This window comes from Plectrocnemia conspersa, unplaced genomic scaffold (genome assembly GCF_051122295.1).
Source record: "Plectrocnemia conspersa isolate PC_06_02 unplaced genomic scaffold, ASM5112229v1 ptg000007l, whole genome shotgun sequence".
Lineage (NCBI taxonomy): Eukaryota > Metazoa > Arthropoda > Insecta > Trichoptera > Polycentropodidae > Plectrocnemia > Plectrocnemia conspersa.
Window position 1 is genome coordinate 5,650,217 of NW_028277171.1, and position 25,888 is coordinate 5,676,104.

Sequence of the window (25,888 nt, forward strand, 5' to 3'; positions counted from 1 at the left end):
CTGTATATTCGATTTGCTCCCCCCTTACGTGAATAATATATAGGCAAACTTTCTGAAATTGATCAGAAGTGCTTGAGAAACTCTCATAAGTTTCTATTGTAATTGATTTAACATACTAGGTCAAACGATAAACATTCAGCACAAGCGCGACGCACGCGTAGCACAAAAATACCAGAAGAGGGGAAAAAATAGAACGCGATTTATCACACTGCTATTCGATAAGTTTTTACATTCTAAAGGCGTGTAAAAGTTGTATTAGAAACTGTTGAACGAAATAGGTAATAGCTTAGATTTTTCGGTATCAGAAAATTTAGCGGAAATTCGCAGATTTTAAGCAATAATACAACAATCACATACACAGGATGCCAATTGGCGTCTGCGGTGTATAGCTTTCGCCACACTCAGGACGCCAATTGGCGTGAGCGGTAGGTAAAGTGTTAATAAAAAATAATCTATTTGAAAATAAATTTAACTCAATTACATCAGTCTCAGTTTCAATCACTAAAGTTACTTTTCAGATACAGTTACATGCTGTATGAAAGTCCCCAAGAAGTAAATAATCATAAAAAACGTTTTTACCGAAAGTAAAGAACTTATAAAACTTGAAATGATAAAAATAATAACTTGCGCTTTACTTTTAGGGTACAGTTATAGGCACTTCTATTTTAATTTTTAAACCTACTCATTGAATAAGCTGATGGTATTACGTGTAACGAGCGCATGAGCCGAAAATAATGGGCGAGAGACAAAACCTAGAGGCAGACGACGTGTACACGACCCGCATAAAGAATTGCACAAAAGACGATGAGAAATCTCGGGCGCACGTAAACTTGCCCCCGTACGTCCGTTGCAAGATAGAAAAATAACTGGAAAATGGAAGAAAAACACGCGGCAAGCAAGATAGAGCCGCCGGATAATAAACCGAGACGAAACTTGTTGTACGTACACGTGTACATGTACGTAGATATGTACTTCTGTGACCGCTCGCAAACTCGGATCGGTGCTTTTCTTTGACGATATCACGTCAGATTGTTTTATTTATTATTTGTGCATGTTGTGTATGGAAATAAATCAACTACTATGTATGTGTACATTTGTATTTATGGTTGAATAGAAAAAAATAGAAAAATATTTATGAAGTAAATAAAAAAAATATATAAATCACAATTATCTGGAACTTTCTTAAATATAAGAACATTCTTTGTATAGATAGAATTGGAATAAAAACAATTTTATTTTTATTTTAATTATTTTTTTAGTTCAGTAAATTACTAAAAAAATATTGTTTTTAATAAACATATGTGGCATATAATTTTATGGTAAGAATTACAGAATTATTACCACAAAATTATATGCACACAGAGACCCTTATGTATATCTCCTTCTGGAAGGCGTCAGTGCATGTCTTTGAGCACGTGTATTGGAGATGATTTCTCGTACAAGAAGCGAGGCGTAAGTCCGAAGTCGAAGATGTCCGTTCAGCGAAGATGAAGAGGTAGTCCGAGGTCGAAGGTGACCTCATTTACAGCACTTAGCGGACCTAGACATCATCCCCCACAAACAAAAACGCCCATAAGCTATCCTAACCCGCCAACTACACAACAATACACCAAATCCACTACATTGTGAGAGTACCGAATCCAAAGACAGTTTGCTGTTAACTGATACATTAAAAATTCGTACTGCAATAGTGCATCGGCATTCTTTTTGTGAATGCGAGGAGAAGAGCGATATTTGCTGTCTCGCTTGTTCTTGTTCAAGCGGCCATGCTCATTTTATCTGTGTTACATCCGGCTATAAAAATAAATATTTCAGCCTATTTCATTTAAAATAAATAATAAAATAATATTTACATAATACCACAGTAACTGACTGTACACTTTTAATATAACTGTGTTAGTTCAGCTTCCATATGCCTTAGATAAAAAGTGGAAGCTGTGAGGTTTACTGTGTTAGAGGCTCTTAAAGCTACTTACAGAATACGTGATACAATTTCCTTTATCTTACCTACCATTGCTTGAGCACAATCTGTACAAATTTGAATAAACTTGTATGTCCATACAACCCATCTAATGTTTTATAATATAATCATTACTTAAGTTTAATCTATCAAATTTTGTGATATTTAATTAAGATATGCGGACTTGAGTTATTCTTCTTAAATACATTTATTAAGTGTATAACGAACAAATACTAGTAGTATAGCCAGTCCTGCGACATTTGAAGATTCACCCATCTGCAATAAATATTCACTGCAAAGTACAATGCGTTAAATTAGCTTTTTGTCTTTGTTAGTAAAATGATTTTTGATTATTTGATAATTGTACCATATTTTTTACAAAGGATAGTTTAAGCATTGTTGTTCGATATAAGGTCTTAGTTTTTTTCTAGACGTACCGAAGATTATCAAGAAAATGGTTTTAGGTTTTTTGCAGTAATGGATGGCTACTAACTGTCATTGCCTAACGTAACGCAGGTAATTGATGCAAATTGCAACTAATGTATTTTTTAAATATAAACTCCACGCATTATATAAGGAAAGACTATTTTTTAAATTTTATGGGTTTATTATAAAATTATTTTACATTATAAGTGTAGCTTCTATTTTTTCCGGATTTAAATAATAAAAAACATATCAAAACTAATAAATTATGTTATAAAAATGTCTTTTATGACACATATGATTATTTTCTTAAAATTAAAATCACCTAACACAAAAACCTTATTATTAATACAACCTTAAATAATTACTATTTAATTTTTAGAAATATTTATGTATACTAAATTAAAAATTTTATGAAACAAAAATAGAAAAATAAAATTTTAGCATATGCGAATTTTTTTACAAACTAATAATAAATCAATAGAGATAACTCTTAACTCTAACCCCATATCACATATATTTCTCCCAAATTTAAACTCTCCAGTCCTGAAATTTATTCACCGAAACATCGTCGGCAAAGTTGAACCGAGAGACTAACTCGACAGACGGACAAAGTGCGCGTCGTTACTACTAACCGTCGCGGTATATTGTGTATGTACTGGATTTTTCAACTTTTCATGCACTTTTTTTCCAAAACTTCAGCACTCGCTCTTTCCCAATAAAAAGCCTCCGCCACTGTGGCTGACTATGGCTGAATTCGGTCGAAACTGTCCCGATGCCACGTAATAAGCAGAATTGTGCGGTCTCTACCCTGGAGGGGATTTGATCTCGGGGCATTTTGTTCGTAAGAATGTCCATGGCAGCTACCACACTATGTTCGTTACGTAGACGTATTTGCCGACATATTTTCTCGTTCAAAGAGATAGAGAGAGAGAGAGAAAGAGAGAGACTCTTATCTAACGAATTGGGACAAAGTCTCATATGTTGGCCTCCAGAAAAACGGTGACAAAATCGCTAACAACGGTCGGTTTCCGTGAAGCGAAATCGATAGACAATATTATATAAAATGTAATACTTACCCTACAATATTAAAAACTTATTTTTATTTAAATACGTAAAAACGCTATCTATAAATTTGCTAAAAAATTGAACTTTTTATTTATTCCATATTTTATTATGGTGGCAAATCGATTTTATTTATGTGTTAAATTTTTACATACGTTTAATGTTTGTCGTTGTTTTAGTACTATTTTGATGCCATCAATTGAAACTTTTAATAAAGTTAACTACTTCTTGAAACTTTTTAAGCAATGAATAGCATCAAATCTTTAAAAATATGTTTCAAATTATGAAATTTCTTATGGTTGCAGAAAATCACATAGAATTTATTTATGTTTTAAGCAAAATTGCAGTTAGCATGCTGCAAGTCGATTAATTCGAAATTAAAATGTAGCAATATGCATTGAGTAAAACAAGTATTAAAAATACTTTCTAGAAATATGCTACCTTTATCTACTTGCTACAGTATAATTAAATTGCAAGTCAGTATGATTAATTGCATTTTATGACAGGGATTGCTTTTTTTCTATACGATATAGCGTCAAGGATGCTCGGCTTCGTTATGCGGAGCGCGTGTCCTTTTAATTATTTATTGGCGATTGATATTCTGTATGATACGCCAGTTTGTAACGTTTTCAAATATGGATTTATTGTCTGGAAGTCGAGTGAAGCAAAGTAGTTGAAGAAAATTCAAGGAAAATTTCTGAGATATCTCTACAAAAGGTAGTACGGGTTTTATATATTGGCTTTCAGAAATAAATAAAACTCGAAGGTTAGGGTGGGCTCGATAACACCGATATTGGATATTTGAAGATTGGGCGAAAATCATATGGTCCGATAAAACCAACTTTAAGATAATTTAAAACTAAAATTGGTTAATATAAAAAAAATATTAAAAACTTAACTTATTCTAAAATTTCTAGAGAATTAATTTTTCAAAATATTTTTTTTTTTTTAAGTTTTGGAACCCCTGGTGTGGTACACGTGCGTCGAAGAACCAGAGAAGAATATCTAGCTGATTGCGTAGTACCTAAAGTCAAATATTGTGGCGGAAGCGTTATGTTCTAGAGTTGCATGGCAGCAGCAGGGGTAGGAAATCTGTACACTTGCGAGTGTAGTAGGAATAGTGACATTTATATTTCAATGTTGGAATCAACTTTAACAGATTCCTACTGACAATCATTTCCAAGCACAGACTAAGCTATTATACGATTTCAGCAAGAAAACGCTCCGTGCCAAATGTAGGGGTTAGTTTGCGTCAAAGGGAACGCTCTTCGGATGGCCTACACTACCACCAGACTTAAATTTTATAGAGAATTTATGGGCAAAATTAAAAGAAAAAGTTGTCTAACACAATTACAAACACTAAATTAAGCTGCGAGAAAATTGTTGCCATTCACCCGCAAGTCATTAGTATTAAAAATAAACTTCAAATAAACAATTAATAGGTTTTTTACTTATATTCTTATGATTTTTTAAGATCTACCACAGTTATAGCCATATATATTGTATAAGTATTGAGTTTTGTATAGTGTATGTTGTGTGTTGTGCAATATAAATTTTTATTCTGTGTTCTCAACTACCCATTATAATTTAATCATTCGCACATAAACTCTGTAGTAAAAAATTTATGTTAATTTCAATGCGACCCTTTTGACCGCAAATCGAAATTGTAAAACTTTAGTCCGCTGTATAAAAGTAAATACGCGAGTACAAAAATAAATTCAAAGATACGATTGTCGAAACTTTCTAAAATTCGATTTCGTTCTAAGCTTTATGCGTCATACGGTTTCAAAAAATAAAATAAAAATATTAAACCATATAATAAATTTTCCATAATACAATAGAAGAGAAAGTAGAAAAATTTCACCCCCATATATTTCACGTGACATTTATATTATGACGACCGTTCCCCGATGACATTCGCATCTAAATCATATAATGGACGTAAAATTTTATACATACATGGTGTGAATTTTACTTGAATGGATTTCACTGCTGAAACGATGCATTTAATATAAATATATATTACTTAGAAGAAAAAAGATAGTTTCATGGTATCAAGCGTCGGCGTCGTAAAGGGCGACGAAAGAATATAAAACGCATCTCTGCGAAGGAGACATTCATTTTATACTCATGTAGATGCAATAAAATTTCCTCGAGAGAAAGAAAAACTATTTTCCGTCTGGCGTATTTTACAGCCAAGGTTACTGGCGAGGTTCTAGGGTGGGCATAAAACACTGGACACGGCCGTAGACTTAGACTAGGGTCTAGAGATAACTGGACAAAGTGCGAACGATCATCCGAAGAGATATTGTCGTAAAAGGAGCGAAATGCAACTGTTATGGCCGCGTTTCTTAAATTTATTTACATTTGAGTCGATTTAAGCACTGTTGAAGATTGAAATATTATTTATATGATATTTTTTATTCACTTTTTATATTACTATAATACTAACATGATCTACAATGAGATATTTACGAGCAAGTTTAAATTTGGCTTATTACTTTATTCTCAGGAAAAGCTATGAAAATTTAATATGAGTAGACTAATCGAATCTTCCAGGCATGATAGAACGTCAAGGTTCACGTAGGGTTTAAATATTCAACTTTTAATTTATAAGCCGTGACTTACGAGTATATAATTACCTCAAGTTATTAATTGCGTTTTGCGTGATAAACATATTGTTTTAAGAACTGCGCAAACAATACTCGATATAATATATAAATATATAAACAGTATACAGACGATACCACAAAACTGATGAAATTAAATATAAACAAAATTTTCAGTTTTTAATTAAAATTATGTACTTAAATAATAATACATAAAAAGTTTAATTAAATATTGCTATCATAAAATACATAAATATCAGAATTTATAAAACTATATTTATTATTTTATTAGTGTTTCACTTGAAAAAATAGTTTAAACACATAATAGTACTTTAAATATAATAAAAAAAACACGTTCCCTTATTTATAATTAATGTTTAAAAATAGAAATAGACAACCATTGTTTCGATTAAGTGCGTTCGAAATAGTTTTAGATTTGCTTTCAATAAATCATTTATTTATTTCGTGAAAGTATAACATTATTATTTTATTACAATATCAGTTATTTGTATAAACATATTTGCATGCGTTTAGATCTTAAATCTATATTATTCAATATAAAAAATAAAAATATGGTAAAGGCAACTATTAATAACAAAAAGTAATATTTATGTACATATAAATTACTCTACGATAGTTTAACGATATCAAATTTGCTTACTTGCCATTTTGTATTTGATTTATGTATCTATTTGAAAATTTGCTGAGACAGGTTCAATATTATTTTATATAAACACCCCTAAAGCAGTAAATATTAATTGTGTATAAATAGACATGTGTAAGCATTCAATATTTATGATATATCCATTTTTTAAATGTATCTATCACACATTAATCAAAAATAGTATCAGCACACTATTTTATCAAACAAAATAAATAATGTTTACATATTATTTTATATACTTTATTTTCTGACATATACTTATATTGGATTTAACTAAATAACTTAAATCGTTTCATCAACTTCATTAACCATTTAAATTGACTAATCATGATCGAATCAACATTAAACGCTTTCTTAACGATTTTAAAACACGTTATATTAGTTTGAAATAATTCGTATAAACACCAATACTATTATGATTTGGTAAAAATGTTTAATACTTTAACTGACTATCGTAAGGATCGATTTTGATATTATTTGATATTTCAAGGTAATTTATCTGATTATTATGCGTACTTATTATGCTAAAATTTGATAATAACTATACAATAAGATGTTCTACAGAATAACACATATTTAAAATATTAACGATATTTTTTTAATTCATTTTATGTGACACTTATATATATTATTTTTTATAATAAATTAAGATACATAAGGCATTTTAAATTTATTTAGAACTAATATTATTAGTAAAAAAATTCGCTTTCGAAATACTGCGATATAAAAATATAAATCAAGTTTGTCAAGTATATTTTTATAACATATAAAATTTGTTTGTATATTTTATCGATCATATGGCTTAGTCTAGCACGTAGTTTTAAACAATTTTTTAAAATTAAATATCTATATTTTTACCATACAAATTCAATAACTTTTATGATATGTAAAAGTAAACGCTGATTTTAAAATTGCTTCGATATTTTTTTTAATAGAATATGAAGTTTTTTACAATAAAATATTACGGAGTATTACTATAAATTTAATTATTTATTAATTTGCTGCATACCTATTGTTTAAAAAAATTCCATTTAAAAATAATGATATCGTTACAACAAAAATTTATTCGTATTGGAAAGAAAAGTAAAATTATAAAAATCAGTGCATATTATTATGCAATAATATCATAATTAAGTTTTTCTGGCAATAAAGATTATGTTCTGAAGTACTTGGTAGTAAAATAATAAAATATATAAGATAATAAAAATAATAAAATCATTAGAAATCTTATAAAACACATTAGTACCAAAATCATAATTTTAAAAGCAATAATATATACTTTTTGTAAAGTAAAAATTAAAATCTAGATTTTAAAACTAACTAACAAAATTAAATTCAACATATACCGTTTAAAAATGCGTTATTATTAAAAAAAAACCGGCCCTAGCTGCAGTGACACATAATAATTTATAATTAATAATATAGATGTCACTGATTCCCAGACTTTCAGTCTGGTGGTTAATATTTATTTGTAAGTATTCATTATGTCTTGATGATTGACTTACTCAGGTGGTACAGATTTACCCGTTGTAATGCATTGGGTATACGCCTATTAGGTTACAACGGAAAATTTAATAAAAAAATTAAATTAAAGTAAAATACTCGCCAAAATATCAAAATTTTATGAAAAAAATATATTTTTTTAAATTTTAATCTTTCACTGTTATCTGGAAAGCTTAAACCTAATGCGTTACAGCGGGGTCAATCGGCAATTAGGACCTTGTATGGGAATTAAGTTATCTTTGTACCAGAATGCGACTGGTATTTATGTTTTATTTAAAAAATTCGGTAACGATAAATATTTTTAAACAATAAAAAACAATAGTGTTTTTTGTACATGCTAAATTTAGACGATTAATGCGTTTAAGCAGCGAAGAAGAGATCTGTAATACAATATATAATAGTAGCGCAACAAATTATGTATAACACCCAGTACTGCACAATAGCCACACACACTCAAAAGCTATTGATAATTACCTTTTACCACAACTATAAAAACGAACTTATCTGAAGTAAAGACATGCGTCCGAGACAATAAGTATACAAAGTATAATATGATCGCGACGATTAATACGATAAAGTTATTAATAATAAAAATTTTAGCGAAACATCTTAAAAATATATTATAGTTAAAATATATTTAGATTTGAAAGTGGTTTGTTAAAAATGTAAATCTAATTATTTCTAATTAACAAGATGTTTGATAAAACAAGATAATTTTAATTTTGATAATAGTCGACAGTTTATTAATAATTCAATAAAATACTTTGAAGTAATCTAAGCACACAACTGTTTCTTGTTAATATAAATGATAGGTACTCAGCAGTTGCTTACATATTTTTTTATTATAAAATATTAAAAAAACAATAACTAGACCATGAAAAATATACTCACTTAAATATATTTGAGATTTTTTATGCCAAATAATAAATCGTTACGGTATAGAATATGAACTGGTTAATTTAAACTGAAAATATTCATACAAAAATAATGATAGATGTTTAATTACTTACAAAAAATATACCGTAAAATAAATAAAATATATTTTTCTAAAATTATAATAAATTTAAAAATTATTATATTGTTATTTCCAGGTCGCGTGAATGAAATACTAAAACGTTTTCACGTAATTATTTATTATCAATCCACTGAAAATCACATTTGTAACCACACCGCGCCAATAACCATCGCATAAAACTCGATTCAAATTCACCGTTCCGTCCCCTTGCAAGGCACTGAGGCGGCGAAGAGAAGAGAGCGTCGTCGTATATATTTGAAATTAGCCATAGCGGCGTCACTTTGCGTCGCAATAAGAATAACGGAGTTGACTCTTCGGTAATTCCGCGAGGTTCCTCAGTAACATCCGCGGGTATATTAAACGAGCTAGAGTGATGTTATCTGAACGAGTCGGTTATTTACATGGCGGGGCGCACCGGTTAAAAGGAAACGACCGAGTTAAGTGAGTTAAGGTGGAGCACACGCGAAAGAGTCGTTTTGCATTCGGCCCCCAGAATTGCGGCAATAACCGAAGCCGCTTATCGAGATGTACAACACACTTGGCAAATGAAAATTTTTCGCAATTTAGATATACGAAACGTTAGACCGTAGAGTTTTCGAATATGGTTCTGAAAATATAATTTAAATGCACTTAAATATGATATTTATATTAAAATAACTATTAAAAAAGACTAGATTCTTAACCTCTTCAACGTTATGCTTCACTGTTGAAAGTGTGATCCGCAGTGACACGAACTTTTTGCCGCTAGCCGATATATACACACAAAAAATTTTTTTTTGGTGTGATATATTGACATGGAGCTGCGCAAAGTGGTGATCTGCTGCAGTCTTCACACCAGTATTTTGATTGTTAGACATATCCGTAGTTTCCATTGATTTTGCTAAAATTTTCAAAATGCGGATATATCCGTCATACCCACTTTGCAAGTACTTTTGTCATGACGGATATATACGACATATCCACTTAAGGGGTTAACAAGCTCATTAGGCACAAAAACGTCTTCGGCGATAACCATAAGGAGCTGGTTTGACTTATTATTATGCGAATTAAAAAATAAGGATACTTTTAAACATTAACGTTCCTACTAAATAACACATTCAAAATTCACTGTTTTTATTTTTGCATAATAGACAACCCATGATCGTTATTATTTATAAAGATATTTTAAAATAAAAATTATTACTCTAGTTAATGCAAACGAAACAATCCAATTTAACTCCTCACTATCGTATTTGAAAATCTCTCTGTGGTCAAGTTCGTTGCACGTCGACAATGCTCGGTAAATTCTTTGGAGCGAGCTCGGTCAAAGATGAGTTTGGCACGATTCGGCCAAGTAAATAGAGGATGAAATGGCGTGTAGCACCCTTTGCGAGTGTGTTGGGGTTTTAGAAGATTTAGACCGTCGATACTACCTTGGGTCCATTCAGACTTGGCACTACTTGCCGCTCAATCGCTTACAAAGTGAAGGACACAAAAGAGTTTGCCGCTAGCTAACGACGGACCTATAGCGACGGTATGCGAACGAAGCGGAAAAACGCTTTTCATATAACCGATCTTTTATATGATAAAGATAATATCATTTTTGTTGTCCAAGTGCAAAAAGTTAACAGATTTAACTAATTTTTGATCAATTTACTAAACAAAAATTAAATAGATTGACAAAAATAACGAATAACCAGCTCTGAACGAGTGAAAAATTTAATACCGAAATAAATTTATTAACACCAGTTTTGAGTTTTATTAATCAAATAGACATAAAAAAAATTGGTTTATTTAATATCTACCATTAACCACAGTATTAAAATTATTGTCACGAATGCGACTCCTGAAAGTCAGAGAGTCTAGTCTAAGAACTGATGTGTCGAGTAGTTTTTGCCGGCTGAGAATGTTCCATGTGGAATTTGAATCCGGGTCTTTAAGGTATTAATAATCAACTTATTTCACTGATCTATCGTACTGCTTGATAAAAGTCGTCTACAATAAAACACACAACAATAAAAAAAATCGTATAAAAGCTTGACAGTAGCAGAGTGTAATGTTAATGAAGTGCTCAAATACACTTATATTTATTTTAATAAAAATAAAGTGTTTTTTTTTTATCTTTAAATCTTTAATTTTTAATTTATTTAGTAACTAAATAATATGAAATAAATGTAAAAGTATATTGTTTCAGTTATAAAAATGACAAATATATAACTTAATCTAACAGCTGACCCAACCGGTAAATATTAATAAAATCTGCAGATTAAAATGCCCTTTAATCTGAAACACAACCCACACTATAGTTCAAATATATTTTTTAGCATTGTAATACTAGAAATATATTTGAAACAATCAAAATACAAGTCCAAGAATTTAGGCGTCCGGTATTCGTACACCCGCTAGCTTCGGTGCCTCGCGATAGTAAAGGATCGACATCTATTTTTTATTAAATGTTACTAATGCTTTATTTAATGAATCTTATATATAATTGTTCAAGCCGTTTCTCAGTTTTCTACTTTTTAAATCGTATCGCTTTGTTTGAACGGTGTATAATAATACACGTAAACAAAAGAAATATATTTAATTACAATTAATAAAAATAAAAATAGAATTGGCACAATAATTTTCGAACCTCCAATAATTTATTCTATTGTTATCGACCAATGAAAAATAAGCATTCAAATATAAAACAAAATGGCCGACAGTAACATGGCAACAGTTTTAAATAATTATTATTTATAAATAAAATTTTGCTACGCGACAATAGTTTTCATTAATTCCTCATGTGCGTTGCGTCCATTGAGGCCGAAAAGTGAGTTTTTTCTTTTATAATACGTTATTATTGCTTCCGATTTAATGCACACTGAACTTACGTTTTAAACGTGAACATGTAGTATATACTTAGTACATATGAAGATTGAGGTTAATGTCAGTCAAATCGTATAAATGCTAATAAAACGTATATTCATCTATTGATATTTGGGGATACTATCTTTCACGACGATCGCGTGACAATGATTGTGATGCAGACGATTATTTAGCTGAAGAAGCTTGGTTAAGCAAAATAAATTAAAATTATTGCAGCAAAAAAAAATCCGTTCCGAGTGACGACTCGCAATATAGTACATATGTGTAGTTTCTTGGATGCTATCTAATAGACGACATTTTACAATGATTATAAATATGTGATTGCATACCTCAAATCACATGCAAATTAGTAAATTATTGTTTTGTTATGATAGTTTTTCTCATGTTTAAATTCATTTTTAAGGAAGTTAAATCATAATATAAAGTTGTAGTAGTTAAGTGAAGCATCTGCTTTTGAAAGGTTTGGAGGGTTGTTGTCGTATATAAAGGATTTTTTAATTAATATAATAGACAATAACGCCACTTATCTTTAAAACAAACGGTTTCTTAAATTAGCGTTCTTAACCGATATAACATCAAAGTTGTTTCGAGTTACAAGAAAGTTTGAAGAATTTACTTTATAATATAATGTAATTAATAAGCTTCTTAGAAATTCTGTTATTATGATGAATATCAAATTTGAAATATGAGATTTTAAGCAACTCTGATATGTAAAATTTTGTAATAATTTTTTAAAGTAATTCAACAATTATAATATTTTTTTCTGATTAAAAAGCTGTAACACGTAGCAATTTATTGCAAACTTCTTATACCTGATATTATTTCATTTACTGTAATATATTTTCTTTAAGTTTATTTTCGAATTTCAATAATATATTAATAAATATAAATTAAAAACAAGGTTGACTAATAATCAGACTTCTTATGAATCTTTTATTTTAGCGTTAATCGTTCTTAAAATAATATATTTTTACAATACATGTTACTAGTTAGTGAAATTAATAAAAAAATAAAACATTTCTAGATACAATTCAAATGAAAAAAAATATAAAACAACTTACAATTCTAGTGAAATGTAAAAGAAAATAAAAAATAAAAAATTATGTGCTAGTTTAAGTATTGTATATTTTATTGAAAATCTTAAAATATGTATTTTGGCATTTTTTGCTTGAATATAAATTTAAGGTTGTTTTATCGTAGTCTCCGATACATATGATTAGTTGATTATTATGTTAATGTGAAATACTTTTATAGTATTTTCTGGTATGAAAATGACAATGATCTTATTTTTCGGGCGTAGAAGGCAAAAACTGAAGCTAAAATAAACGCCTGAAAAACAGTTTATTTTAAGCATATATCTATATAATATATATTCAAATTTAGCTACCGTTATCAGGTGGTATAGTCAAAATAGCTGGTCTTAAAAGTCAGAGAATCATTGCTGGATTGTCGAGTTATATTATTGTCGGCTGTGATGTCGTGATGATGCCGAACTTTCTGCTAATGTCCATGGAGTCTCTAGGACGTTTGTCTTTGCCTGTCTCTCTCTCTCTCTCTCTGGCTGCACATCAGCCTCTTTACCCGCCTGCCTCCCTGTGACCAAGTTTCGCATATTATATATTGCTGCTTCAAAAGATCTCTGACGAATCGCAGATGTTAGCGGGCCCCTTACATTATTTTTTAGACACACCCGCAAAATGTATTAACACTTTAAAGGTGAAACATCTAGATCAGATCTCGGCAACCTTTTTGGCTGCGGGTCAAAATAATTCAAATGTGACTACGAAAAAGCCTATTCTGGTCAGTGAATATTTTTGGTTCTCAAAACCATATATGTGGTCTAGTTGTGACATCGTAACACGTTAAAAAAAATGATATTTTAGATTTAATAATAGAAATAATGATATTTAAAGGATAGTTCGATATAAAAAAATGAGAACGGCCAGGGAAATTTTTTACGGATGTTTCCTCAATGGAATATAGAAATTTTTTCGTGCATTAAGAAATAAATTATAATCTTTAAGTATTTTTTTTATATTCTATTTATATTTTATAAGTCTGTTTTGATTAAATTTATTTAGTGTATAAACAATTATCTATATATGTTAAATTAAATATTAAAATAAATACAATATTAACACCTATTAACGTTTGATTGCTTAGACCCAATATCTTTTTTCCTAATCTCTCTTCCAATATTGAGCCTTACTTGCGAGACGTGTTTGCTATTTTTTTATTTTTTAAAAATAATCTTTAAGATGTCCTTTTTATTTATTTTTTAGGTAATTGGAACCATTAAAAGTTATTTTTATTTGTTGGCTTATATAATTTTTTTAAGTTTAGTATAAAATGGTGTGTAATGTATAATTTTTACAGCTTTATTTTGGATAACAATTTTAATTAAATCACGAATATGAAGGTTTGCATTTAGCTACAGGTAATGAATTAGATTTAAAATGAATTAAAAATACTTATTAAAAAAATATGTTTATTTAAATTAAGATATTTTGATTATTTTCACTGAAATAAAATTAAAATAAATTCTTATAAGAAACTGCATATATTAAATAAAGCTTAAAAAACCGTCCCTAAACAAATACAAACTAGTATTTTAAAACTCTTATTATATTTCTAACATATTTTGATATATAAGCTTGATTGTTATCAGCTTGAAATTAAAAAATAAAATTTATCTCTTGAACTCAAAATTGATTTCATAACAACTAATTTTCTAAAATGATCCGGTTTTAACCATATTTTTTCAGTTTCAGGCACAGCTAGCCTCACTGGCATTTCGGCCGACCTTCAACCGAGGCAAAGGTTCCAAGTACAACCAGAAAGGCCGTACTTCGACGACGTGTCACCTCGCAACGTGACCGCAATCGTCGGTCAGTCGGCCCTGCTGCGGTGTAGAGTCAAGCACATGGGCAACAGAACGGTGAGTGTTCCTAATATTAAGTGCCAATAAACAATGCTGCCTTTGCCTCCATAAAAACCTCTTGCGTACAACAATGAAATATTATATTGAAGGAAAAAACTTTTTTATTGCGTCTCCAGATACGAGGGCAGTCAATAGGCGAACAAACTTATTTACGACGCGTGTACAACAAAAAGAAGCTAGGGGGACGGTAATGGACTCTCGATAGTTTTAATGTCTTTTGTCGCGTAGGAAAGTTTAGCTAAAACCACTGCCTAACGATGTGAAAATCGTTCGGCAAATAAAGGATACTGCTCCGGCGCCGTTGTCTATAAAACCCGGAGCCCCTGGAGGGATGCTTGTTCCGCTCTCGTTCTGAAAACTGTCAATGAAAATAAACCGACGCTTGTATATGTGCAGTGTTCGGAATACTAACGAATCGAGCGAATTCTATGCGCTTGTATTCTTTAAATTAAAATTTCAATACTGTATTTCATAACTATAGATACCAAAGTACCGTGGCGGGATTCTTCTCTTTAGTCTAATAGCCCACTGTCACTATAAATATAATATAATAATAAACGGAATTTTGTTATTAAAAAGCTTACCTTAAAGGGTTAGCTGCAACTGATAGAGAGATTTTTCTGATTAATTATATAATATTTTGAGATAAATCAATTACATTCCCGTGCAATTTTCAACTTACGTTTTATTTACGTTGCGTTTTATATTCTGCGCTTTTTATAAACACTTCTCACATTTTCTGTACTTTTATTATATTAGATTTTGCTTATAAATATAAACCAACATTATATTACTGCTGCAAAAAGTTTCAAAATATCACATACCCATCCAAAAACAATGAATGAGTTATGAATTATAGCTTGCCTGTAACTTTTCCGTACTTAACTGTTTGGTAACAAAAAGTTTGTCCGTCGACTTTCCGTACTACACAGGCAATTGGATCTTACTTTACATATTATATAGCATTTTACGGTAGAGGACATATTGAATTCTTTATTAGGAAAGATCTACTACTTGCTCTTGTTCCTTGAACATTTTCAGTACAGAATGAAATATTTCAACATCGTTGAATATAATTAAAAAACATATATTGACTGTAATGTTACCATAATTTGTAATAAAATATCCTAATCTAAGATCAAATGCCTAAATTGTATGCTGTGCATTGTTGCGTAAACGTCCCGCATGATATAGAGCAAAGGTCGCCAACCGGTCGTCCATGGAACACTAATGGTCCGCGGAAATTTAAAAGTATATTTACAATTTTGTATTTATTTAAATGTTTCATTATATTATTATTTTTATTTTCATTGAAAGGAAAGACTTATATCCAGTGTTAGCGATACAATTATTAGATCAAGTTATTTTTCCAGCTGCAAAATAATTTAATGTTCCAAGATCTTGCCCAACGATAGTTACAGATTTAATATTATTTTAAATTATGAGTTTCACAATAGTCACCTGTGTGTTCATTGCTGTATATCGGCATTTTAAAAACTTTTTTTTATGCAGCCGCTTCCCTATTCACGTAAACTCTGGTCCAACGTCCAAAATCCAAAGTTGAACTTGCTTTGCAGATGCTGTATATTTTTAAAATGCACACACGGATATTAGAATTTTGTACGTTAACATAAACTTTACGTGAACGTGACTAAATTGTTTACATAAATTTTAATTAAAAACAAGAATAACTCATTGTATCAATAAAAAAAATTCACTGACATATAGATTAAAATCGTTTTACAAATACAATTATAAACAAAAATAATGTTCTTGATACAATATAAAATTTCAAATGTTGTTTTTTGCATGTTTTATAAGAAATATATCTGTGATTATTATTTTAATAAAATATAATCATAAAATCAATAATTATATCTTTATTTTATTATGGAAATAGTTTGTAGTGTAATTTTATATTTGAATGATACATGTATTAAAAAATTATGGTAGTGTTTCGCGGGATACAAATACAAAGTTTAAAAGTTTAGTAACCGCTGATAAAGATATCATTTTGTAACTGTCAAGTCAAAAGTTAACTGCGTAAATTATTTTCGAATTTTAAAAAATCTTGCTAATTGATATTAATATTCAATACACCGTCTTTTACTTCTCATAAGCTTATTCTCAAATTCAGTTAGCCATATTTAAGCGCACTTTATTATTAAAAAAATATAGTTGTTAATTGGAAAACAAAGTAGTAATGATAAATTATACAATGTTTTACATTAAATAAATATTGCAACTGTTTCACTTTATAATTAATATTTTTCCTGATATAAAAATTGTTACGCATTTTCTTTTATTGATATAATTGTACCATTAATTTCAGTAACACAGTTGTTTTTCGGCAAATTAAATCAATTAATAAATCATTCTTTATCATTTTTTTTACTACTAATTGTGATACAACATTTTAAAATTTAATTTTTTGCCATTTTACATTTTAATGCAATATGTTTTATATATAATAGAATAAACGATTCAATAAATCTAGAAATTGTATCGCATAAGAACAATGCCATTCGGGCCTTTATCGTAAACCACTCATCAGATTTAGCATCAGATTGAGTATGAGATATTGCTATGTGCACATTTAATTCCACGGCCAGAGATATTTACGTTAAATTTAATCATCCGTGAGCCGAACGTTAAAAAAAACATTTCTGTTGCAGCACAATGGCTCGCGAAAATTTACACAGCGCCATAGATTCGGCCTTTATTAAATTTTCAAAAATAAATTCGCATACCAGAAGCAATAGGCCAGCAACGAGTGAATTTATCGCTATAAAAGCCTCCGTCGAAAACACAGAGAGGCTTATTCAAAACTGCGCCCGCTTTTGTGTACGTCGTAGACGAGTTAAATACACGCGAAACGTCCCACTTTAAATATGTATAACACAACAAAACGAAGGGTGAGTGTGTATTTTGTTGCCGATATTTATATGTAAAGGGCTCGTTTTAAGTACAGACGAGGGACGTTAATCCTATTGTGCGTCGTAGCATTTCTCCTAATCTCGGCTCATTCTTCAGTGTCCTGGCGGAGACTTTGCTGGAGCAACGCCACTTTTTCAATGTAAATTCGGGACATTCTTTACAACGATCGTTCCGCGTTTGGGACCCCTCGCTTATTGTCGTCGGGCGAAAAACGTCATGGAAATGTACAGCATACTTTCCGAATACACTTTGCTAAATGTCTATCCGGTGGGGAGATTCGTAAGGCCGCTGAGAGTTGCCGCAGTATTTCCGGAATATTCCCGGAAGACTTTGTCGGCTGACGAGTCAAATATTTAGTAATGTCGTTAGCTATCTTAAGAATTCTCGGATCAGAAACATATGAGTTATACTCAAGTAATTTATCAATGTATGTATTATATTCGTAAAATCAAATAACAAAATTAATCAAATTTATATCATCGTAAAATACAGGCGTTGGATTGCTTTTACCAATCTTTTGCAAATACAATAGTGGTATACGTTGGATACTTTTTTATAAATATTTTAAAAAGTACCCAATATCAATCAACAAGTTTTCAATTATCTAACGATATGTCTTCAAAATTATTTAAAAAATTGTCGACAATTTTTCTATCATGATTCGAATACTCGCAAAAATATTTAAACAAAAATTAAAAATATTTAAAAAATGTAGTACAAATTCGCAAAAGTTTTGAAATTTGCTGTACAATTTGTGTAATCTACGTATCATTACTGCGTCACGAAGTTTCCTCTAAGTTATCTATAACATCGATTTAAACTCTTCGGGTTCAAGTGATTATTTAGATGGGCCTGGTCAATAGTTTAAATTAAAGAGAGCTGCTTAGTTAGCAAATTTTACCTAAAACAAGTTTAACTGAAATCTTGTTTATTTCTAGTCAAAATTGCAGTGATTGTTTTTAATAAAGTTCTTGATTAAAGTGTGTTTCTTAAGAAAGTGAATTCGGTACCACAATGTTCCGACATATTTATACTCATTAGTTAATGAGGAGAGTCCAAGGTCTCTTACAATCATCAGTCTTCTGGTTATTTAAAACAAAACTACTATTGGTCATCGTCCAACAAAGATATTGTTAATATCTTCGCAACGGTGCACAGTGGGGTATTTGCTCGATCTGGGCGGCCAAAAGTCGATTACGAAAATTTAAGCGCAGGTAAAAAAAAAGTTGCTCTGTAAAGCTGATAATTTTGCGCATAATAATCAATAATTCCCCCACTCCTTGCATAACGCTAGCGCCCCCACGATCGGTCGGAAGTCAGTCATCCCTTCGAGTGCACCATCGTTTTCTCGGTGACGATTGCATACTCGTAAATTGGACAATTATTATTATTTTATTTAAGTACAGTTAAAAATCCAAACCATTTATTATGATAAAGCAGGTAAGTATTTCTACGTTTCATAGATTTTTGTTGCAGTTGCTGTCATATTAAACATTGTTTTGAATAAGTACCATTTTTTAGTACTTTTTCCAATTTTGAGTTTATTAGTTATATTTCCTACCACTTTTTAATGTAGATTTTATACACAATATAAAGTTTAGGTCTTTCTCTTTACGACACATGTAAAATTGGCTGCGGATTTTTGCGGTTTTTAACACATTGCATACCATTATTCTTAAAAATGGGACAGGGCTTAGTCGCGAAAGTTAGAACCTAAACGTTTGAAACTATTGTAACTTTTTAATTAGGTGACGCGTTACCGTCAAATTTAAAATACAGTTTCATAATGATTGTTATTATTTAATAATATGATCACCATGGTAAAATCAGTAAACCTCAAAATGTGGATCGCGTACTAATAAAATAAAATAATAATTTGTTTAGAATCACCAAATATACACATATTTAAAAATGAAAACGATACCGAGTATGATAAAATACTAGTCAAATACCTTTTCTTGTTAAAAAAAAATAGCAAATATCAAACTTTGTGACATATACAATTTATTTTTTATTTTTAACACTTGACGCGGCGAAATTCGCACGACCGTTCAACACGGAATTCCTCATCCTCGGGCCTACAATTTAATAAATACTTTAAATACTTATTAAAATAAAGTTTCATAAATTATTTCTTGAAAAATATTTTTTTTTAGTTTTTTTTAAAAAAAAAACTTTTTTTATAATGTATTTTTTAGCACTTCTAATATTATATTTTTGACTAAAAGCACTTATGGAATCAATTTAAGTTGAGAAATAATTTTGGCCGCCCAGATCGGGCAAATACCCCACTGTGCAGTGATTAAAAAATCAGTAAAATTAGCAACGTTGTCACTCTATTAAATGTGAATCCGAGGCTTAGTATCTTTTATTAGACGCACTTGTTTGGTAGAGATGTTTGGGAACCGACATTTTAGTCTTATAAATAAGGTCCTTTTTATGTGTTTTTTTTTTAACTCTTGATGAATACCGTTCAATAATTGCACGTTGACAAATAAAATTATTTTGACAAAAAAATATGAAAATATGTTATATTAAGCATAGGAATATCAGATAATTTATTACAAAGCAGGTTTGCTACAACTGAAATAAAATATAATGCTGTAAAAATTAGTCTTAATAAAAAGCTTAGATAAATATGTATTTAAATAATTAATTATTGATAATATTAGAATTTTCGTAAATACATTTTTTTAGACTTGAAAAAAGTTTTATTTTCTTTTTGTAAAACCAGACCTTTTTTAATAAGCATTTGAATAATTATACAATAATGTGTATATTAAATAATATCCACAAATCTGAATTTAAAAAATAATAAATCGAAAACAAATTGTTATTTGCTTATGTTTAACACTTAACGAATGTGATTTTTGACTTTTAGAGAAAACACAAATATATCGATGTAGTTATTAGAGCAAAGGTTTTAATAATGCTTACACTTATTTTCATGAATATATAATAAAAAAAATTGAAATAAAATAAAAAAAACGATAAAAAAATCTTTTTTTTTAATTTTTAAAATGACATAATAAAGTATTATAAATTGATTTTGACCAATTTTCGAGCGTGTAAAATAAAAATTACGCTAAAATCAGAGATACAAATTTTGTCGTTAAATTTCTACAATGACTGCTAGTTTTGTTTTTATATGTTTATAAAATAATATTTATAGAATACTGCAAAAAACAATATATATTTAAACAATGAAAAAACCACTAATCCCACATAAAAATGTAGAATATTAGTACTATTGATAAATAAATAGTTTACAATTGATAAATGTCAGCTGGAGCTATTTACTTATGTTTTAATACTAGTCTGTTATGTATAGTAAGTTAATAACTAAGTGTTTTTTATTTATGTTGTGCCTTGAAAATCAGTGATTATTACATAATTATAAGTCTAGTTAATAATCACAGATTTGGTTTATTAAGATTTTCTTAATCTTGCAAAGGAGTAATAAATGATTAAAATATAGTCAAACGTATTCGTGCATAGTAACATCAATTAAAGTTATTAATTATAAAAATAAGTCCAAAATTTAGTCTTTCATTAAAATTTAAGGTCTCACTACTTATAAATAAAAATTCTGTCTGTCCCGTTATAAATAAAAATTCACATGAATAAATATAGTGCTTTGCAATTTAAATTACGAATTAATAATATAGAGTTCCAACACAATTAAGTATTACTATATTATTAGAAAATTCTTATACGATATTGCTTATTTTTTAATATAAGTTTGATAAATAATTTTATGAAATTTATAATAAGTTTGTATAAGTTTAATTATATTCAACTCTTAAATATATTTTTTTTGTATACTGAAAAAACGCGTTAAGCTTTAGCGTATCGTATATATTTTCAAAATAAATAAATAATACTGAAATTATACGAGCACGATCAGCCACTAATGTCCACTACGTGCTTACTCGAAATATTCTCGTTTGATAAATCTCGATAAGAATATGTACATCATGCAATCGACCCCAAAATTTGAAACCCATTAAATTCGACACACCCAACTAATTTCGTAGTACCTGGGCCTAAATTGCCCCCATAAATAGCGATAAAGGCTCCTAATAACAACACTGCCTGACCAATCTGAATTTACGAATCGTTTCGGCGCGTTAAAGCGTAAAATCAGGCCTCGTTTTCACTTAATTTCCCAATAGTTGCACGTCAGTTATCAGGCGTAAGCAACAGCACATTTACAGCTGAATATTGTTTATCGAAGGGTAATGCGCAAATTTGGGCTAGGTTTACCGTTGGCCGAGGAGGAGGAGCTGTGTCATGGGAGTCGCATGAATCTCCTGGATGATCCTTAGGTAGTAGCCTTTACGGTCTTAAGGCGCTCGTATAATAAAGCGAAAGGATAATGGAGACCTGGTAGAGGAGGGTTGGGCACCGAACCGAAGATATAAGACCAACAAAAGCCAGGCTATACTTTAAGCTATATGTGTTAAATTTAAGACTTTGTCGACTATTTTACAGTTATTATTAAACCATAGAATTTAAATATACGCAACATACTTTCTGAATTCTGGCGAAAAATATATAATGTTCGATTAAATGTTTTGATCTATGAAATGCATTCTTAAAATCTATATACATATGTATATTTAATACTCATATACCAACATTATTTTTTTCTTGAAATATCGTTTTAATGTATATTATGTATCCATGTTAAAAATATCATATTTTTAAAACCAGCAAAGTCTTTTTTATCATTTTATGTGAATTTGATATATGTATATGTAATGGTTTTTTATTGTCGTAAAGAATAAATTGGAACATTAAGCACTGGGTTTCTTTCTAAAATTTACATTTAAGACATACCACATGCGGTTACGGCATTGAGTTAAAGTAAATGTTGCTAGAGTAAACGATTGTGGGAAAATGCGATTTTGCTACACGTGATGCTAGTGTTACTATCGTATAACTTTAGTATCTTGCATCTTAGATTTGAATCATCTTATGTTATTTGAGTTAAGGATGAATTTAAATAGTTGTGATTTGAATTAAAGTGTATATCAAGAATGTCATTTAAATCGATTTTGAAAAGGCTTTTGATAATGTTTGTCATGCCTACAATTCGTAAATAGTAAAATTATTTGTTGTGTTACAGGTATTCGCACTTGGTAGATAAATTAGTCTATCCATTATTAAATTATTTAAATAATTTAATGTAATTGTTTTATAATATGTTTATTTTTTGGATTTTGGTTATATATATATTTTTATTTTTCTGTACGGAGTGCATTGAAGTCAAGCTGTTATGTTTTATACATTTATTTAAAAAAAAAAAAAAAAATAGATGTCTTTGAGGCAACGATCCTAACTGGCACCTTTCTAGACAAGAACGTGCCTATTCTTAGAATCCCATTGATTCTTAGCGATTTTCCTTTTTGCTTTAACCCAGGGGTGAGCAACCTTCTTAATGAACGGGCCAATTTAAATTTTAAATATTTTTGGCGGACCGCACGTATAGTAACACTTATTAATAATTTAAAAACTTTATTTATAATAAACATTAAAATAAAAAAAATAACAAATTCAAAAAAAAGTAAAGATTTCACATACAAATTTTAATGCAAAATAAAAACAAACAAGAAAAGAACAATAAAACGAATTTACTTGAAATTTTTAATGAGAAATATGGCACTGTTTTTTCGATACAAGCTGATCAATATCAGCCGGAATTGATGAGGTAGCTACACGTACGCAGCTTTCTAATCGTGCATCACTTAGTCTTGATCGATGGTCATTTTTGATTAATTTCATAGTTGAAAATAATTGTTCGCAAACATACGTACTTCCGAACAGAGACATCATTTGCTTTGCATTTATCGTCAAAAGCGAAAATTTCTCAGGGCTTACATACGATTTATAAAAATTTTCGATGTTTATTGAGAAAAATACACTTTTTAAATCAGTATTATTCTGCATGTCAATCACTTCCATTTGAAAGTCTTCGAAAACTGTATCCACATCGATATTAAATGGTAAGGAAAATATTTTCATGGAAACCGCTGTCTTCTCAGCTTTGAACATTTGGAATCGTAATTGAAATTCATTGATTAAAATGTCTATATATTGTGCGTATTTTTTAGAAGTAGTAACGTTTTCTTTTTCTAAATGTGGAAAGTGAGACACATTATTGCTGTATAAAGATGCTGTTTCCACAATTTTAATTTGCGCTCAAAGCCCTGAATTTTATCATACAAATTGTGAATAAACTGTCCTTTGCTTTGAAGTTCCACATTAAGATCATTGAGATGCTGAGTCATGTTGATAAGAAACCCAAAATCGCACATCCATTCTTTATTACCAAAATGAGGAAAGGCATCCCTTCATATCCAAGAACAATTATATTTCGCTTTTTAAGTTGTATACTCTTTTTAGCATTTTTTTTTTTTTTTTTTTTTTTTAATGTTTATTTCAAAAATAATTTAGTTTTATACAAGTTATAAATTACATGTTTCTGGCTTTTAGCCATTATCATGTTTACAAGCGAAATTACAATAGTATAAATAAAAATAGAGGCAACAATATGCAATATTTAATAAGTAAAATTTAAGGAGAAAATACTAAAACCTTTATACAATAAGAAAAAGAAAATATAATTTAAATAAAATAAATAAAATGTAAGATACATAATTAAAAATAACACTTACGAACTGGGGCTATTGAAGTCGTGGTTACAGATTTGCTATCAAAGCATTATGTGCTTAGGCATTTTATGTTTATACTTGAAATTTAGTGTGACTTTGTCATAGTTACCAATTTTTGCAATTAATTTATTATTATGTTCACGCGAGATATTTTTGTAATAATTTATCGTATTAGTAATAATGTGATTTTTAATTGTAGGTATAGAATATCGAGTGTGGAGTTTCTTTAAATTAGTATAATATGTGTTATAAATTATTCTTACAGCTTTATTTTGAATTACTTGTAACTTATTAAAATTATTTTTACACGTATTACTCCACACTGGGCAAGCGTATGTTAATATCGGTCCTTTTTAGCATTGCACCTCTACTAAGCCAACGTACTTCGGTAATAAAAACCACGTCGCCATATTCAGTTAATAAATCTTTCAGGAATTCTTTAAATTCACGGTGATTTACCGCGCGCGACTTTATAAAATTGATTAGTTTAATTATTGGTACTGTGACATTTGGCAAACTCAATCTTTTCGCACACAAATTTTCCTGGTGAATTATGCAGTGGTTAACGAATATTTCCCTTCGGAATAGCCTTCCCGATACTCCTACCTCCATGCTTGACATTGCTCGTGCTCCATCTGTCGATATACCAATAATCTTTTCTAATAAAATTGAAAATTTTTCCAACACAGACTTTAGTTCATCGTACAGGTCTTTGCCGGTTGTAGTCACTTGCATTGGAATCAGTGAACACAATTCTTCGGTAGTATTAAATTTTGTGTCAATATTACGTAAAAATATAGCCAGTTGTGCTGTATCGCTAATATCGCAACACTCATCAAGTGCCAAAGAACATTATTCGAATTTTGCAATTCGTTCACGAAGCGTTGTTGCCATGTTCTAGGACAAGTCTTCAATTCTTCTTGCAATGGTGAATCTTGATAAACTAATGTTTGAAATAATAATAATTTTATCAGGAAATGCTATTTATGCAACAGAAGTCAAACATTCTTTTATCATTTCTCTATCCGCAAAGGGTTTCATTTTTTTGTCAGTATTTGACTGACAACAAAACTAGCATTTACCATTTTATTATAATTAATTTTATAACAATATATTGATGGGAGAATTAAATAAATTTTAAATAAATTCAATTTTAGAAATGCTTGGCGGGCAGCATAAACATGTATAACGGGCCGAAAGCGGCCCGCATGCCGCGTGTTGTTCCTGCTTTAACCGATTCCTAG

The 25,888-nt window shown here is 29.6% G+C and overlaps 1 protein-coding gene across 2 annotated transcripts in view; it reads left to right on the plus strand.

The window, feature by feature from the left end:
• LOC148233726 (junctional adhesion molecule B-like) overlaps window positions 1-25,888 on the plus strand; it is a 560,268-nt gene that overhangs the window by 330,462 nt on the left and 203,918 nt on the right. For both annotated transcript variants that reach the window (XM_088188561.1, XM_088188562.1), the window contains exon 3: window positions 14,855-15,027. In XM_088188561.1, coding sequence (XP_088044687.1) covers window positions 14,855-15,027 — 173 coding nt within the window. The remainder of the gene's footprint in view (window positions 1-14,854; window positions 15,028-25,888) is intronic.